We start from the raw sequence: 18,120 nt of genomic DNA on the forward strand, positions 1-18,120 counted from the left end.
AAACTTGCATTTAGCAGGGTTTTTATGCATAGATCTGCCTGGCCAGCAGTGGTGGTAATCCCAGAACCAGTTCCCAGAACTGGTAGATTAATCTATGTGATAAGATCTATATGATTTTTCTTAGACGACAATTACTCAGAAATCCTTTGACTGTGAACTGTGTAAACAAGTAAAATTTGTTACACAAATGGGAACTTCCTTGCACACTACCAAGACTAGTGATTTACCTATCAGTTGTAAGTCCAATTATTCCTCAGGAGTAGAATTCTTGTCTCAAACAACACAGCTGGTCCATTTTTGCCATCAATGTTTAATTGCAAGTATATGTGTCATCATCACAAGATAACAAGATAATGGGCACTAGTAGCCTAGGATATGTTTTGTGCCACACTTCCCTTGATTTAAATTTTGCAAATAATTACCAGAAATCCTTTATTGCTACAAAACCACTGTACATTGTTGACATGCCTGTGGAATAAGCAGATTAATAACACTACAACAATGTTGTTTGCAGTTTAGCTCCGTGGTTAAGAGTTAGAATTAAAACTAAGCACATTCACAATGCAGTTATCTGTTTCTAAAGAACAAGAAGATTCATTCATTAGAGGCTGATGGCAAAATTAATCTTACAAGAGTTATATAATAAATAATAACCTCTTTTTGGATATGAACCAAAAACTATTTATAGCAAACTTTGTAATGTTATGGTAATTCTGTCAACCTGTCACATATGTGAAAGGTTATGTGTGTGGTGGTAGTGGGGAGAAGGGACATTCAGTGGTAATTGCGAGATTTTGTATCTGCAGGCACTGATCCTTGACTCCCTCTGCTGGACAAAAGTCAATTTACTTCATTTTTACTTACCAATTTACAGGTTTTCAACCAAATGAACACGAAAGTGCACCCATGAAGTTCAGGCTACCAAAAGAGCGTGTACTTTAAATTGTGATTTTAATTATGACTAATTTCAATTCAATTCAGAGACTTGAATTGATTTGTGGATTGGTGACTTGCCAGGGCATACTTTTTTTTAATCCAAAGACAATTATTTTTTCTCTAATAAATATGTTTTAATTAATTATCCCTTCTTTTCAGCTGGAAAAGTAATAAGTGGCAACACTGATGTTAAAGTATTAAAATATTAAAATGTAAAAGATGGCATACTAAACTTAACATTTTCAAACTGAAGGTGGTCACCTAATTTCATAGCTTTACAGTTGGGAAGGTAAGGAATAACATCCTCTCTGGAAGACTTATTAACATGGCCAGTTCCACTTTATAATTTGCCACTCAACACACTGTGTACGTAACCTAGTAGAGTATTGTGCATATGTATATATTGAGCAGGTGAGCATGCTTGCCTAGCATCAAACTGGACAGTAGAGGGAGAGGCAAACAAGACCTCCAGAGAGAAGGACCAATTACACTTCCATGGCAACCTGGCACAGAATGTTGTGCCATCCTTGGGATTCTAGCAACCAATCCCCTGAATATAGGGTGAAACCTTACAGTGTTGTATGACAGTAGGAGCTTTGGGAGTTCACTAAAGCTGGGTTTTTGATCTTATGGTCATTGTTAAACATCATAAATACCTGAACTTGTTCTAGGGTTTCTAGTATATGTCTTTGCCAAGCAATGTTGATTCAGTTTTTGCAAAAAAAAAAAAAAAAAGCAAGCATAATAAGTCTACTGAATCCATGGGTAAAAAGTCTGCTGAATCTAGGGGAAGGTGTTGGTAGAGCTCTGTGTTTTCTCCTCAACATTGGAGCAGTTGACATGGGGGTGGTTGAGAACTCTCCAGCAGCAGGACAGGTTCATCCTGTTGATGAGTCCACGTATTAAATAGTTGAATGTCCCTCGGAGTGCTGCAGAGGAAAAATAGAAGATTAAAGGGTCCAAGCAGGCATTAAGGGTGCTGGTGAGCAGTGCATATTGTCTCCACTCAGGATTCTTCCAGTGAATGAAACCAACCACATGGGATACACTGAAAGGCAAGAAACAGATGATGAAGACTAGGAGGGTAACCACAGAGAGCCCAATGGCCCTGAAACGCTTCTTGGGACTAATGTTCATCTGGGAGAGGATGAGAATGAAGTTGATGTAGCAGAAGCAGCAGATAATAAAAGGGACACAGAAAAGCACTACGAACATCTCCAAACGGACAGGCAGAAGAATTGCCAACTGTTCATTTGTGAACTCCTCATAGCAGGTGTTCCACTTGGACAGGTTCACCTTGTCAGTTGTGTTGGTGTGATCAATGTACTCCACAGAAAAGATTACAGAGCAGTGTGCCATACAAAGCACACAGAACACAACACTAGCTATCGCTGCATTCTTAGGTTGACGCTTGAGTTTGTACCTGATGGGGAAAGCCACTCCCAGATAACGCTCCACACTAATGGCCATTAAGAGGAAGGTGCTGATGTAGATTGTGGTGTAGAAGACGAAATTCGACACTGGACAGAAGTGGCGGCTCATTGTCCATTTCCTGTCAGCCTCCTCTTTTATGCGGAAGGGGAGGAAAACAAGGAAGATCAAGTCGGAGATGGTGAGGCTGAGGAGGAGCACATCGATGGGTTTGGCGTTTTGCTTCAACTTTTGGATGAAGGTGTAGAGAGCCAACAGGTTGGCAGGGAGTCCTATGACCAGTGTAATGGTGTCCACAGCCAGGACCAGGTTGTTAATGCCCCTCATCTCAAGCATTGTAGATTGGGAATAACTAATCTGTAGAAACGGATAAAAGCATATTTTGAAAGCAAGTTGTGTGCTTGATGTTTTAAAACACTATTTGCATTTTTGAATCTACTACAAATAGATTCCTTTCACAGGAAATGCTTTTTTGTCTGTGGTAAGTGGACAATTTCTGAAACTACAGAGAATACTGTTGATATATGAAAGAGAATTTTATTATTTCTGTAGTAATCTACACCCATACAAACAATCACCAGTAACTGACTTGAACATACTGACTGCTTTATTAGAAAAAATGTTTCCACAGTGTGTCATGCACTTTCCACCCTGTTCACCACTTGCTCTGATTGTACTGGTTTGTGTTTCAGGAACAGCGGTGTTGCTGGTGTTTTTACACATGACTGTGTCACTGCTGAGAGTTTTCCACCATCCAAAAACGTTCAGCCAATGATGGTCCTTTTGCCTGAAACTGACCACCAAGATGGTTCACTAGACCAACAGGTACACCTGCTCAGGCAGACAGGTTATGAGTGGCTGTTTACCACACACAATCTCAGACCTACTCATTATCACACTCTCTCACAAACCCAATCAAACCTCTGACACCCACCATCATACTCTCTCGTGCCCACCATTATTCTGTCTTACACACCTTGTCATACTCTTAACCATTCTTGATATTGAATGTGAGAGAGTTTGATAGTGAATGAGAGCGAACGTGATGGTCACGTTTTCTGATTGGCCTAGACATATTTCACTTAAATGAGCAGTTTCTGATTCGCTTATAGCCAAATATGCCCTTCCCAGGTGTGCGGTCCTAACAAATGGAAATCCGTGCGCTGCGTTAATTGTAATCAAGAGATCAGACCTAGCTATACAATAACTTGTAGTCATTTGGTTGTAGCTCGACATCGCACTCATTACCAATCGCAACACTTTTCACACTACTTGATTTGGACTCGCCTACAAGTCCAGATATTTAGTATGCTAGATCGAACAACTCATCCACATAGATCGAGAGCCGATTTTCGAGCTCCGACGAAGGCCAATTTGCCTCTGATCTGGAGCTTTCCTCAGCAACCTCCAAAACTTGCCGACGAATGGAAACTCAGGGATAAAATCGGCATAAGTGTCCATTAACCTCGATAATCTGGGTCTGAGCTCTGGGGTTCATTTAACGCTGCATACCTGTATGCAGCGTTAAATTAACCACGTATTTATTTAGACGACATGTGTCTAGGCCACTCAGGAAACGTGACCATCAAACTCATTCACTATCAAGAATGCCTAAGAGTATGACAACGAGTGTGAGAGGTAAATCAGAATAATGGCCTAAACGACCTCTAATAGGCTAAGCTCCCGGGCAGAATTGCAAAAATGAAAAAGAACCATTTATTAATGTCTGCTCTAAATGCTTTATTGTTTAATGCAAAAGTCGTTTGCTTTTTAAGAAACGTTACATTAGCAATCATCGGGGTTCCTCTGTCAATTTCATTTCGGACAACTGCAACAGACATCCAAACTATGTATTTTCTTTACTGTTATGATGAAGCTACACAGTTTTAGTTGCACTGTTTTACACATAGCGCAAACTGTTTGAGATTTTAGCAAAGTACTGCAGAGCGATCGATAATAGTGTCAAAGGTTGCCCAAACATTAAATCTTTCAGACTCCCACGTCCTAATGCCCTTTTAATTCCGTATGTGGAGAATGTAGAGACACATAGGAGGGGTTGAATAAGATGGAATGAGAACTGTTGTCGATTTAAACTAATAATGTATACTTATTTTTTTTTGGGGGGGGGGGGGGCTATAGAACATTTAATGGGCGCTAGAGACCCCTAAAACAGGCATAATGACGCCCATGTATTGAGTTTTAGGCCCAAAGTCAGTTTGACTCTAACTTCCTAGTCAATAAACTACAATGCATTCACCGTACTGCTCAGAAAGAGCTGCGTAGTCAGTACTATTCGGAGGTCTAAAGGTTCCCAGAAAAAGGCAACAAAAACATAAAAATTAAGTGAAGTGGTCCCCTGACATTCTAATTGAGGCCTATCCGGTAACCATAAAAATATTAGTATTAGTACAATAGATTCAACTGGTGCTTAATTATTTACAATTCTGGTACTTAATTATTTGTCTGTCAGAATCCCCATGAGTTAATTAAACTTAATAAATTTGAATATATGGTGAATAAACTAATGAGTCTAATAATGTTATACATTAAATTCTCTATAATGGATGTAAAAGAAAGAGAATTTGCTTCTGTAATGCACTTCTTCACTTTACTGTAGCAGTATATTAGCATAATCCAGGATGAAAGCAATACATCACAATTAATACATTCTTTTATCAAAGGATTATATCACATTCATTTTCTGGGTGGGGAGCATTTTTGCAGAAGTCAAGCACAAAATTAGTATTTTATCTTAGTAAATGCTTTACCATTAATACCATGGCAGCGAAGGCTGTAAGAATACAAGGCTTACCGTTTGCTTGTGATAGTCTTAGCTGTGGCCACTGCACTGCATGCTATTTATTGCACTGATACAAACACATACTCATGACGTGTGAAAAGACCATACCCTCATTTCCGCTTCACTTGTTTTTCTGTTCAGTGCATAGAAAATGTATATAATGATTGCATTTTTATCTTATCTGTTTTGCCAGTGGTTCAGGATTTCATTAGTTTATTATTCTGGCTACTTGCATTAATTTTGTATAAGTGAACTGAACTATAGCACTAATATCTTAGATATGTGATAGCACAACAGTCTAATCTAGATTAACTTCCTTTGATGAAGTTGTTTGAAGACAAAACTGTAATCAAGCAAAATTACCAATGGCAAAAGCACACAATGATTTAAATATGATCAGTATATTGTATTTCTAGTGGCCAATAATGGACTAGAATAATTCTTTGGTGTGGTTTATCCTCTGTGGTATTTCTATGAAATTAGTTACTGCTAAGGGATGTCTTAATATGGTCTCTTTGCTCTTTGTAGGAAGTTGTGTGGTGAAGACGTGTTGGAGATAAATGTCCAGATGAATACATATATAAAGCAGAAGCACCCATGGCTTTAAAATAAGGCTTAGACATTGTTGACGGTAAATTATTTACTTTGTAGTCATTTTTTTATTACAAAAATGTCATTATAATTAAAGGATATAGTGGACCAAAACTTTGTTTGAAAATAAAGCACATCTTTAATTTATAATCCCTGCACATTTCGCTAAACAATTGATTTGTAGTGTTTACCTTATCCTCATGACCAAGTATTGAAGAATAAAGCCTAAAGAACTGCTATTCCTGTAGTATTTCAACAAAAAAATGCCTAGTGTACTCTGGAAAGTGGAAGGGAGTCTGAAATGTGTTACTTTGATAAATTCATTGTTAATAAATGTGCACACATTACACCTTTCACGTATAAAAAGAGTTCCTTAATTAAACCAAATTGGTCACACATGTTTGAGAAACTAGTGTCAGCAGTAAAATTAGTTAGAAGTTTGAATTCAGTAGTGGACACCGCTCGCTGGAATTACAATTAAATCAAAAACATATATAGAAACGGAGCGCTTTAATTTCTTCAAAGACTTTTTTAAAACATCCACCTACATCCCACCATCATACACATATCATTGTGCTGAGTTTGTGCTTGCTGAGTGGCTATCTGGAAAAATTCTCAAAACAAAACAAAAATGTTTTAGCTGGTCAGTTAGCTATGAAGCACCGCCCATATTAGCAGATTAATATACTGACTTCCACCACCCATGTTATCAGATTTAATATACTGACTTCCAGACCCCAGGTAAGATAGCTGTAGGGCAAGTACTGTAAACAGATCCAACTGCTTCACATGACTATTAATTCAAGATGAAAGTATCAGCAATATACCATTCAGAAATCAATTAATTTATTTATATATATATTTATATATATATAAACACTACTCATATAAGGTATCCTACCCAGTACAGTAAGTTAGAGTCAACTATACCGCTGAATTTGAATACTGCAAAATACAGGAACCAATACCTAGAAGAAATACAAAATGAGCCAAATGCCAATCGCTTTTCACTTTCCTATAGCCTATTTGTAATTGTCAAAGCAGAAATACACATGAATGGAAACTATGTAAGCTAACTTATTTGTTGCTGTTATTTGTTTCTGTTATATTAAAATTCATTATAGTAGTCATTTCTTTTTGGATCTCAATATGGTATCAATAATATGAATTTATTCTCAACTTTGCCAAAATGACAATTGGAATGAATAAATGAAATAAATAAAGGAAAAAAGAAAAACAGGTATGTAATTAATCAGCATGCTTTTTTCCTTTAATTATACTCTGACTATCAAATCTAGATTATTCTGTTTAAAAAAATATCAGTCTGCTTGAGCCCTTCATGATAATCTCCACTCCTTAAAAGTTATTAGTATTTTCAAAGTCATTCATATTAAATAAATGCATACAGTTATTATAAACCTGTCCATTTGGTGGTTCTCTTTCATAGTTAGAACACAACAGATTTGAAACAAGTGCAGATACCATTAAGTACACTGAACTGGAAAGAAGGACTAAGTCAGTGTAAAATGTCAACTGTTCACATGTATTGTGTTTTATCAAAATGTGTTGTGGTTTGCCTGGACCGTCTCAGAGCCTGGGTCTGCTTCTGTGGAACTGCTAAGAGAGGGAAAGAAAATAGAAAAAAATGACTAACATCAACCTTCTGAATACAAATGTTACCACAAACATGACAAGGCAGTTCCTTCAGCTTGATTCTTCTCTTGCAAAGCTCTCACCTGGTTCATATGTGGTGGGTTCCTACTGGCATGAACGTGATGGTTCCCTGGTCGTCTTTGCGGGTTGCCGTGGTGGTCCCCCATGTGTCTGTGCACGTCAGGTTTCCTTGCAGGTTGCGCCATGTGTGACTGTTCCAGATGTTTCCGTGGTAAAGTCTGGAATGCTGCAGGCCTCAGGACCGGAGGGGGAGTTGGAGGCCTCCGGCCTTGGCGGTTGAGCTGTGCGGTTGGATGAGAGTGATTTGGCCGAGGGGTTGGCAGGACCACCGGGGTTTGCTGAATTCGGCTGGCGAGTGGACTGGGAGTCTGACTGGTATGAAGTTCCAGAGCAGCCTGAGTGAGAGGAACAGTGTGTGGGATGTTGACAGTGTATGGTATAGCATGTCTCTCATCTTGCCTGGTCTGGCCAATCATGTGTATGTGCTGAGCAGTCCTTGTATGAGTGGTGTGATTTTGAGGCACAGCTCTGGCCTGGGTGCCATGTGCTTGGATAGTTGGATTCTGACAATCAGTGGGCACCTGGCTGTTGATGTTTGGCTGTGTGCTTTGCCTCGGCACATTCAGGTCTGTCCGGGAGTGATGCTGTGCTTCCTGCCTCTGGAATTGTCCGCCTGGATCTTGAGAGGCAGTGCGCATGTGCTTGTCTTCAGGTGATCTCCATCTTGGTGTCTGAGCAGACCGCATCCTCTGTGGATCTGACCTTGACGGTCTGCCTCGCAATGTTGGGGATGGGTGCTCTGAACTGTCTAATTCATCAACTTGAGCATTGGGGTATGCCGGTGTTCCCATAAGATTGTCCCATGGCATCTGTCGGAGATGCGTGCTGGAACCTAACGCAGGGTCAGGGCTTCTGGAACGCCTGCGGTTTTGGCGTCTGTGACGGGGCACAGACTGAGCATATGCAGGGTCATTTATATGGCGATCTAGTCCCTGGTTATTGGGGTATGAGCGGTCAGTCCGAACAAGATTACTGGGTTCTTGAGCTCCATTTCCCAAGGCTCTCTCAGATGCAGACTGGGCTGTATTACCAGTGTTTTCTGTCCGAGTTTGAACATTGGGGTATGCTTGCTGGCACATATTGCTTTGCTGATTATAATGTCTAGGATTCTGGTCCGGCTGGCCTGGGGATGGATGAGAAGTGCTGAGGTTGACATGCAGAGTGCGGGGTTGCACCGTGCTGCTGTGTTGCTGCTCGTGTGCCAGAGAGCTGAGGTTCATTAGAACAGTGTGAGCTCCTGGCTCAGTATGGCCCGTTTGTATGAGGATATCTGGATTCTCTCGGCCCGACTGGGGAAAGGCGCTGGAGTTGTGCTGACCGTGCCTTGGTGGGGCGGGCTGGTCACCATTCCGAGGCATCCCAGAAGTGACAATTCTATTTGGCGAAGCCGCAAGAACCTGTGAATAGGGAGAAAGTCAAACTCGCAAGCCACTACAGGGAGTACCAATGGTAAAAAGGTCTGAGTGTATGTTTCTCTTACAGGTGGATTATTGTTCAAGTTTGTCTTCTGAACTCCAGTGACATCCCGGAGTCTCTGATCAACTGCAACAGATGAAACTAATCAGTCTGAAATCACACAAAACAGCATGTGTACAATACTGCCAAGACACTATATAGAAAATATGAGCTTTACCATGTCGCTGGCGTAGTATCAGCACAATGGCAATGATTATTAATACGAGAGCAACAAAGCAGCCAACGACAATTCCTGCAACTGCCCCTGCACTGAGACATGTTCCTGAAAGGGGACAGGAATGAGGGATTTTTTGGTGTGTGTTTAAGTGCATGTTTGGAAGACAAAGGCTGAAATAACCACCTTTAATAATCTTGCAACAGAACACCAGAGAGTGACAGGCCAAAGACGGGCGATGTGGAGCAACAATGGAAGGAATGAAGATGAGTGAGGAAAAAGAATAGCAGATAAATGAGAAGCATGATTCCACAGAAGACCGAAGCATCAGGAGATACAGCCCAGTGCTGGCCAGAACTCACCCACAACAGTGACCGTCAGCTGCTGCTGTGACATGCCCATTGTGATGCCGTTATGTGCCATGCATACGTACTGCCCACTCTGGTTGGTGGAGAAAACCTGCAAATTCAGCGTGCCACCATCTGTTTGGCTAGTTGTCAATGGCATGCTGCCATATTGCCATGAGAGCTTGGCAGGGGGCAGAGACACAGACATGCATGCGAGTTGGATTGTCTGGCCCACTGTAGCATCACCTCCACCTACACACCCTAAAGATGTCTTTGTCACCTGGGGGGTGTCCGGACCATCTGGGGTACACACAATCAATTGGTGAATGTTATTGTGTGTGTGTGTGTGTGTGTGTGTGTGTGTGTGTGTGTGTGTGTGTGTGTGTGTGCGCGTGCACACGCATGTGTGTGCAGTACAATAGAATCTGAGAATGCTTAAGGTCACAAATTCACTTCATAACAATGTTAATATTTCTAACATCAAACAAAAAGACACCATTACACAAATGAGACCTGGCCCCCCATTCCAGCCCCCTCACTGTTAACTACAATAGCATTTTAAGCCACTTATCCCGACACCTGGAGCGACGACGCACTCACAGTACACGGTGAGGGTTGCCGTCGCCGTCTGCGCACTGACGGGATTGCTGACAGTACAGCTGTACAGCCCAGCATCACTCCTGCTGGCTGGGCTGAGGATGAGAGAGCCAGCATTGATGATGATATGAGGGTCCGAGGGGAGGCTGGAGCCGCCCTTGCTCCACGCCACGCTGGTGTTCGACCCTGTGGCCCAGGTGCAGAGTAGGGACACGTTTCTGCCCTCTATGGCCACAGAGGGCACAGTCAGATTCACTTGAGTCACAGCGTCTGAAGGGTCATCACACAGAAATAGAGGGAGAGTCAGAAGAGGTGATTTAGACATGTGGCCTCTGTCTGGCAGCTCTGCCACTACTGCCGTACAGAGCAAGAAACCTGCTGTATCCAGCAGATATATTTGATATGTCTACTTTTTGCTGAGTTGTTCTTTTTATTGTTGTTGTTTTTTTATACAGACTAATTGGTTTCACAGAGGTTCATTTCCAAAAAACTAATTTAGAAACTATTGTAACTTGCAACACCAAAGACCTTTTTAATGAATATAATGACAAGCCTACTAAAATGTTTGGGATTTTAACATGTTCTCTAACGTGACATCTAGTTCTGAAACTGCTATTGTATTGCTAGGTAGTTTCTGAGCTTTATCCTAGTACTTTTATCTTTTTTTCCTTTTTGGACTTGAGCTTAGAAAATATATTAAGCTAATCTATTATTACATAATATCAATGACTGTTATCTTGTTTCTGCGCAACTCTATCTAAAATAAATGTTCTCCACCATGACTGTTTAAAACACCCATCAGAGCTACCTTTTTACTGCAGTAGGGACAGTGCACCAAGACTTAAGCCTGTGCTTTGACTTGGAACGTTTAATACTAAGGGACATGTCTTCATTCCTAAACCAAACACTACATCTACAGTAAATATACATGTAGCCCTGTGGGGACCAGAAAGTGTGTGTGTGTGTGTGTGTGTGTGTGTGTGTGAAGTAAGTAAGTATATGTATATATTCCTTTATTTTCTTCTCGTTGTTTGATGGAGAAACGGTGAAATTGTCTACAGTTTTTCATTTGTATACTTGATTTAGGAGCGTTATTGGTGTGTTACTTTGTCATTGAACGTTAGGATTAGCCAATCAGGGGATTGGGGAAGGAAGGAAAAATGAGAGTGCAAAAAGAGACGAAAAAGGAGAGTGGGTAGACAAAGTTTGCAAGCAGGCTATAACGTGGAAAATGCTGTAGATGTCGCAAATGTAGGGTGGAACTGGTTGGTCAGGGAGAGAGTCTTGTTCACCCACTGCTGAGGACACTGGAGAGCCAAAGAATACTTCAGCGCAGAGTATCACGTTCAGCGAGTGGCTCCGGCTGAGGGCTGATCAGCGCTCAGAGGTCACTGCACAGGCTAGTTAGCTAGGTGGCGTAGTAGCTAGCTAGGTCGTGTGGGAAACGACGAAAGAGACGCGGATATCTGGACCGAGGTCGGAGATTTCAGAGACATTCATCTTTCGTTCGAACACACTTAAGCACCCTACGCACCCTTGAGCTGGATTCCCCAGTCCTCTGCAAGCGGTACCGAGTGAGTTATAGCAAATTGTTTGTGTTGCTCCGTGAGGAGTGAAGTGGACATTTTAGTTTTCTTTCCGGCCTCTACGCACCCAAGCAACGCGGGACAAACGAATACACTACCGGCCAGAGTTTATTCATGATATCCCTTTATATTAACATTTTCCTGTTCCTTTCCCCAACGGTAGAGGTGGGCCCAGACTTCGTAGACATATATGATTTCAATGTTCTAATCTATTTTTGGGAGACGCACTGCTTAAGTGTATGCCTAGGGTTGTGTTTTTTGTTTTTTTCCCGATTTCCTTGGTTGAAATGCGAATTCTCACGAATGTCTTTTTGCTAAAGAATATGTGTTTTAAACAGTAAATAAGTTTGTTGTTGAAAAAAGTACTAATCCCTTTCCCGTTTGATTTTATTGTGTGAGACATCTTGCTGGATGTCTGTTTAATGTGTTCAGGGGAGAGTTTTACTAAAGCTTGGACTGTGAGGGGAAACGAGATAATTAGATAGGCCTAATGACTAGTAGACTATAGTAGAACCACATTAACCCAAGTAGACAGGAGAGCCTAGCCTTCATAATCATCATAAATAGTTGCGCAGAGGAAAACAAACTCACCTTACCTACAAGGCAGTAGGGGACGCAACATACGAAATGTGCGCAACTCACATTTGAATGTTTTCCATATCTAATGCACTTGATGATTCACAGAACTCTTAGCTAGCCCATCAATATAACCATTGAGGGAGTGTTACTGTGCACATCTTACCAAACACATTCAAGGTCACTGAGAGAGAGCTGGTAGTGAGTCCAGTGGCAGCGGACGGTATCACGTTGACTGTGTAGTTTCCAGCATCGATGAGCTGGCAAGCACTGATCGTGAGCTGGGTGGCGGTGATGAAGATTCTGCCCTGGTATTGAGGTACTGGGTTGAGTTCAGCATGGCCGCCAATCCATAGTCCCAGGGTACTCCCTCCTGGAGACAGCCATGAGATGGAGAACGTGTCCGTGATGGTCTGTAGGACGAAGATGGCATTTCTTCCTGAGGCCACCTGCACAGGGGACACCTGAAACTGTATCGGCACCGGGCCCTGAGGTGCTGTGGTCCATGGAAGTACTGCTGAAAAGAAGTTGAATGAAGAAGAAAAATAGAAAGACCAACAGCTTATGATTTGTTTTCTGAGAGTATGAAGAACACAAAGTTAAAAACCATGTATGCAGTTTAGTCTTTTGCAGTTCATGTTGGTAACTCCCAGATCCCTTAAAAAAATGAATATACAAATGAAAACAATCTGTAAGAGGCAGGGGGATGGGAATGCACGTAAAGATGATTATAAATAGAGTGGATTTGAAAATAAACAATGAATGCAACTGAAACAGTTAAACATTTTTTTGTTCATCTTCTGACAATTATAAATAGACTGATAATTATAAGTAGACTGAACTTCAAATGCACGTAGACATAATTCTAAATACAGTGAACTTTGAATTCAACTGAATGCAGCTGAACTAGTTAAACACATTTCTGTTGGTCTTCTGACACTTAAAAGCGATAGGATTGATGAGGTCTGCTTACACAGATAGAAAGCGAAAATATTTCAATTTTATGCTTATTTTAATTCAGAATTGTTTTGTTGCAAATGTTTATTCGAGCGGTTAAATATTGCGCAGGTGATAACGTACGTCTTTTATGTATATTCCAAATTTAAAGGGGGGAAGATTCGCAGAGAAGTGGGTACCTGTTAATACTACGCCAACTGCTGGATGTAGTAATATGTTCATCTCAGTCCAAACGAGCTACAAGAGAAAAAATGAAATATTAAAAGATACAATGACAGTCCAGGATAAAAACTTATTTAGACATGAACAGAGCAACAACGTATTCGTCTGTCACATTATCTTATAAATTTGTGGTTATTTTAAATGTCTCGATAGCAGAAGAAAGATAGCACTCACTGTACACTTTTGTTAGTTGTCATGTTCAAGTCGTATCCAGCTAAGGACCGTGGGAGAAACCCGATAGAAACGTGTCTGCATTTCCTCCCTTTCCAGTTTCGTCAAAACCTGTTTTGAACAGGTGCTGAGTAAGACCATCGGTCGAGTGACTAGAGCGCAAATTAAAGTAAGAAAAAAATAACACGCCAAGTATGTGATCGTCCAGATTAATTACTTTTTTCCTTTTCTTTTCTTTTTTTGTTACAACAGCATTCAGCGTGTGATAATGGTAGGTGAGCGCAAATACAAAAAGGGAAATGCATAAATTGTCCCATTCACGCTGTCCTATTGGCATGAGAGCAAGGGAGGGTTGTTTACTTAGTGTTAGGACTTCCTGTGCAACATCTGCTCCATTGTCATAGATATAGACCACCGCGATAATAAACAGACAACATGAGTAGTATAATATGCTTACTTAGAGGATGTCGCAAAATTTGGCAGAAGAGTATTTCACTTAAACAGCAATGTTACGAACACAGGCCGACGGAAGTGAACCATAGCCTCGATGGTGTGTGCTCCATGATGCCACCAAACGTTCACCAAACGTCGGTGCAGCTGCTCTTATCAATCTTTGAAGGAGAAACCAACATCAGAAGATCCTTACCCAAAGAAACGGCTTGGTTATGAAGTTCTGGTGAAGTGGACGCTTCGGTTCGAGGTTCACCTGAGCCTGCTAGCGAACGTTAAATAGTTTGTTGCTTTATGCACAGTCTCCACAACAGTAGCCTACTTCATACTTTATTCACATTATTCATTTTGGACTTTCAAAGATTGAATTTCTTTCCAAAATTATGAAATAGAAATAGACATTAACATTTAGTTGCGTGAAACCTTTTTTTTTTTTTTTTTTTTTTTTTTTTAAAACATGCCTTAATGCATTTTAACATTTTCTTGTGTGTATTATTTTCACAGGCATCAACCAGCAATGTAGTGGAGGAGACTAATGACACACTGCCAATCCCGATATGCGTGACACTGTGACGCGGCAACACATACAGAAGATCCCACTATATCAGATCACAGCTGTGCTGTCAGTGCACCATTTGACCTGCCCCTTCTGTGTAATCAGGCAAAACAGTATACTAATCCAAAATATATTAATGGGTGACAGAAGAAGCCCACTCAGACACCTTGAAGTACACGAGGGTTTAGAGTGGATTTGTTTATTGTGGTCGTTTGCTGTTTATTCATGTATTTTGACCTTTATTTCATCAGACCACTCTTGATTTGTTGTTTGCCCTTTTCTTGGATACATCTGCCACTGTATATATATCTTGTACATAGTCATAAATTTGTATATTTAATTGTCTTGTGTACAACTATTGCCTTTATGTGTGCAGTCACTTGTGTATATTCCAAACTGCCGCTTAGCGTACCATCTCAGAGTGCGGGAATTTGGATGAAACCCTTCCTGCATTGTGAGGAGTTCCCTGGTCTTGATGTCAGTGGGTTCTGTCTCGTCCTTTGGCCAGCTGATAATGCTAGGTGAGTGTCTGATGACTGGTAGAGCCTAGGTGTTGATAGGCTGGGTCTTGTTCTTCCCATTCAGCTAGCTCCTCAGGACTTGGATCACCCCTTATAGGTGTGTGTGTGTGTGTGTGTGTGTGTGTGTGTGTGTGTGTGTGTGTGTGTGTGTGTGTGTGTGTGTGTGTGTGTGTGTGTGTGTGTAAGTAATTGTCAACTTTAGCATTTTATCTTCCCCACCATCTACAACACCCTTTCACTTAAGACACATAAGTGTTGAGAGCTATTTGGACATGGCCTTCCCCATCACGAACAGACAACTGAAGCAACAGCCTTGAAATGCAGTGATGACTAATTTGAGTAGTTTCTGAAAGAAAACTACAGTATTATATTTTTTATCATGCGCTATATTATCACACTGGTCCATGGAATCTGTTTCATGCCCTTGGGGGGGGGGGGAGTGAGTGTGTGTGTGTGTGTGTGTGTGTGTGTGTGTGTGTGTGTGTGTGTGTGTGTGAGTGAGTATGTATGTGTGTGTTTAAAGGTGTAAAGGTGGGTCTTGCTAGTGAGGACAATCCTGAATAGAGGAGTATATGATCTGCTCACTTCTCCTCTGTGACACTGCTGGAAGCGTCTGACTGCCAGCTCCTCGATGGCCTCACCTCAAGAAAAGAAAGATAAAATGGCATTTCAGCATCAGCGTGAGCTTCCACCAGACTCCTATGTCAGAGAACTGAATTGCCCCAATCCTGTTGATGCGGTGATGAGTGTGCTTGAAACTCGGCAGCTGAGAGTCCTAACGAGGTGCCCACTGAGGGTGGGCCTCAGTTGTGCTAACTCCACTTACCATTATGAAAAGCATCACTGCTGAATGAGAAAAGGGACCTTGGGACTTTGACATTCTACAGTACTTTAGCCAGGTGTACAGGCTTCTGTCATCAATCATCACGTAAATGGAAACACACGTTGACAAGTTAATTTATAGATCGACTCATGGTTAGTCTAAAAAGTATAAGTCCATGTACAGACTTGGGTTATTTTACACTACATGTTAGGGTTCTAGTCTATCCTTTTATGTGGTTTCAGGTAGATGGCTGCAAAATACATACATTCAAAATTCATCTTTATTTTCAGGATGTTTGCTACTGTAAACAGTATATTTGTATTTTACTTGGCATGCAATAGTGTTTTTAATAACATACTTGTAAAAACAACAGTAATGAAACTTAAACCAAAATACATATCAGATATTTTATGTCTAGTTATATTAATTACAAACTTATAAAGACACAGTGGTATTCACTATCACACTGGTTACGTACAAAGGTTCAAGGAGGAGTTTATTGAATTTAGTATAGGTTCAATTTCTCAATTATGTAATAGAATTCATACCTGTTAACCAATCTGTAAATCAAATATGAATACAGCTGGTGGAAAGCCTGCAGAATTTGATTACTAACCAGACATGCAGGTTTCTTATAACATCAAAAGAGTCTGTTGTTGGGAGACGGATTGTAGCTCCCTTGTAGCAGCTGACTTGAACTCCCTCTGGGGATCAGAGGCGGGTGGGTAGTGACATTAGCAGGATGAGCTCAGGGTTTTCAGGATACTTAAACGCTGGGGGATGTGGGATAAAAGGACCTGGCCAAAGCCGGGGAGGGGAACATGCCGAGTGGCCTGCAGATAATCCTATAGCCTCCGCTGACTCTGGCACCAAGGTGATGGCCGAAGTTAAGAGATCTCATACCTTTGGGATGAACTGGAGCTTATCCACTCCAGCACTAGTGCCTTACCTTAGTCATGCTCTAATGGCTAGCTATATAAAGACTGTTGCAGCAAAAGGGAGACCCTCTATTAAGACCCTTGATTTGAGAAGAAACACTGGATGAGCTGATATTCACAAACCTTTAAAAATATTGTGCATCAACAAACTAAAAACACGTTTTATTTCTACTAGTCTATACATTACAGCCTATGATAGGTGCTATAAACGTTCATAATATGCTCATTTTTATATCATACAGTAATTGTTATATACACACTGAAAATATATATATATATATATATATACACACACACACACACTCTGAGAATGTATCCTAGCCAGTACAGTAGGTTAGAGTTCAAAATACCGTTGACCAAGTGTACTGCTGAAACAGCATTCAGTGCCGATACCTAAAAGAAGTGCAAACTACGCATAAGCGTGGGAGCGGCACAGGGGTGCTGGATCCTGAGGTGGAGCTCTCTCCTGCTATCAGAGTAAAATAGCCTAGCAACACATCCGGGATGCACCCACTGTACAATGTTTACATAATGAACAAAAATGATATGGAATATGAACAAAACCCATATTTATGGTCATTTATTTTCCTGTTGAACAAAAGGTTCTTATTTCAACCCTTTGAGAACTGCTTAAAAATAGGCCAAAAGGAATTGAACAAACATCCAGATGCTGTAAAGGTTGCCTTCAGAACCAATAACAGATGCTAACAAAGCACTCCTTGTGTTTATTGACTGGCGGGGCACACTACCCATCCGAGATTCCTCAACACTATTACAGGGGTACAGCACATCTTTCACAGTGTCAGCACCAAAATGAAGAAAATTTGAAATTAATTTAAGTTTTACATGTTTCATTAAAATAAGGTAACTAAAAATATTTTTTAGATTGACAGCAGTGGCCTCTGAAGAAGTTAGCCCGTAAAGCGAAACACAGTAATGTAATCTTGCGATTATTAAAATGCTTTTCCCAGCAAATTAAACAAGGCTGTAATCTATCATTTCTTTTGTAGCACTTTATTTTAAAAAAGCGCAACATGAATACATCATTGAATTATTTAGATGAATACATGTGTATTCTTTTACCTCTCCAGGGCCCTGAATATCTATTTTAGCCTACTATCGCAACCGCGGTCAAGCAATCCGCGCTTTAGCGATTCACGGTCTAGTAAATCCTTGCTTTAAATTAAATGCGACTATACGCGCATTTTTACGGTATTTCGTGAGCTCCCACTGCAAGTGGCGAGCCATACCACG

The 18,120-nt window shown here is 40.9% G+C and overlaps 2 protein-coding genes and 1 long non-coding RNA gene across 5 annotated transcripts; 1 reads left to right on the forward strand and 2 right to left on the reverse strand.

Moving 5' to 3' along the window:
• Positions 1–323: 323 nt before the first annotated feature.
• Positions 324–2,703, reverse strand: LOC113588470 (free fatty acid receptor 3-like). The gene is made up of 2 exons (XM_027027658.2): positions 2,360–2,703; positions 324–1,865 (listed from the first exon to the last, which is right to left on the reverse strand). The coding sequence occupies exons 1-2, from the start codon at positions 2,701–2,703 to the stop codon at positions 1,757–1,759; spliced, it is 453 nt and encodes a 150-aa protein (XP_026883459.1). The 3' UTR covers positions 324–1,756.
• A 3,170-nt stretch (positions 2,704–5,873) lies between these two features.
• si:dkeyp-97a10.3 lies at positions 5,874–13,671 on the reverse strand. Of its 3 annotated transcripts, XM_027027656.2 has the most exons (9): positions 13,582–13,671; positions 13,365–13,422; positions 12,395–12,742; positions 10,070–10,336; positions 9,485–9,769; positions 9,126–9,230; positions 8,973–9,034; positions 7,495–8,889; positions 5,874–7,375 (listed from the first exon to the last, which is right to left on the reverse strand). In XM_027027656.2, the coding sequence occupies exons 2-9, from the start codon at positions 13,405–13,407 to the stop codon at positions 7,346–7,348; spliced, it is 2,535 nt and encodes an 844-aa protein (XP_026883457.2). In that variant the 5' UTR covers positions 13,408–13,422; positions 13,582–13,671; the 3' UTR covers positions 5,874–7,345. The 3 variants fall into 3 exon arrangements, with proteins under 3 accessions (XP_026883457.2, XP_026883458.2, XP_035381971.1); XM_027027657.2 differs by lacking the exon at positions 9,126–9,230; XM_035526078.1 differs by lacking the exons at positions 9,126–9,230; positions 9,485–9,769.
• A 537-nt stretch (positions 13,672–14,208) lies between these two features.
• LOC118241359 lies at positions 14,209–16,783 on the forward strand. The gene is made up of 3 exons (XR_004776015.1): positions 14,209–14,278; positions 14,533–15,105; positions 15,629–16,783. It is a non-coding gene; the product is annotated as an uncharacterized LOC118241359 (long non-coding RNA).
• Positions 16,784–18,120: the final 1,337 nt, after the last annotated feature.

Source organism: Electrophorus electricus, chromosome 5 (genome assembly GCF_013358815.1).
Source record: "Electrophorus electricus isolate fEleEle1 chromosome 5, fEleEle1.pri, whole genome shotgun sequence".
In the NCBI taxonomy this organism is placed as follows: Eukaryota; Metazoa; Chordata; class Actinopteri; order Gymnotiformes; family Gymnotidae; genus Electrophorus; species Electrophorus electricus.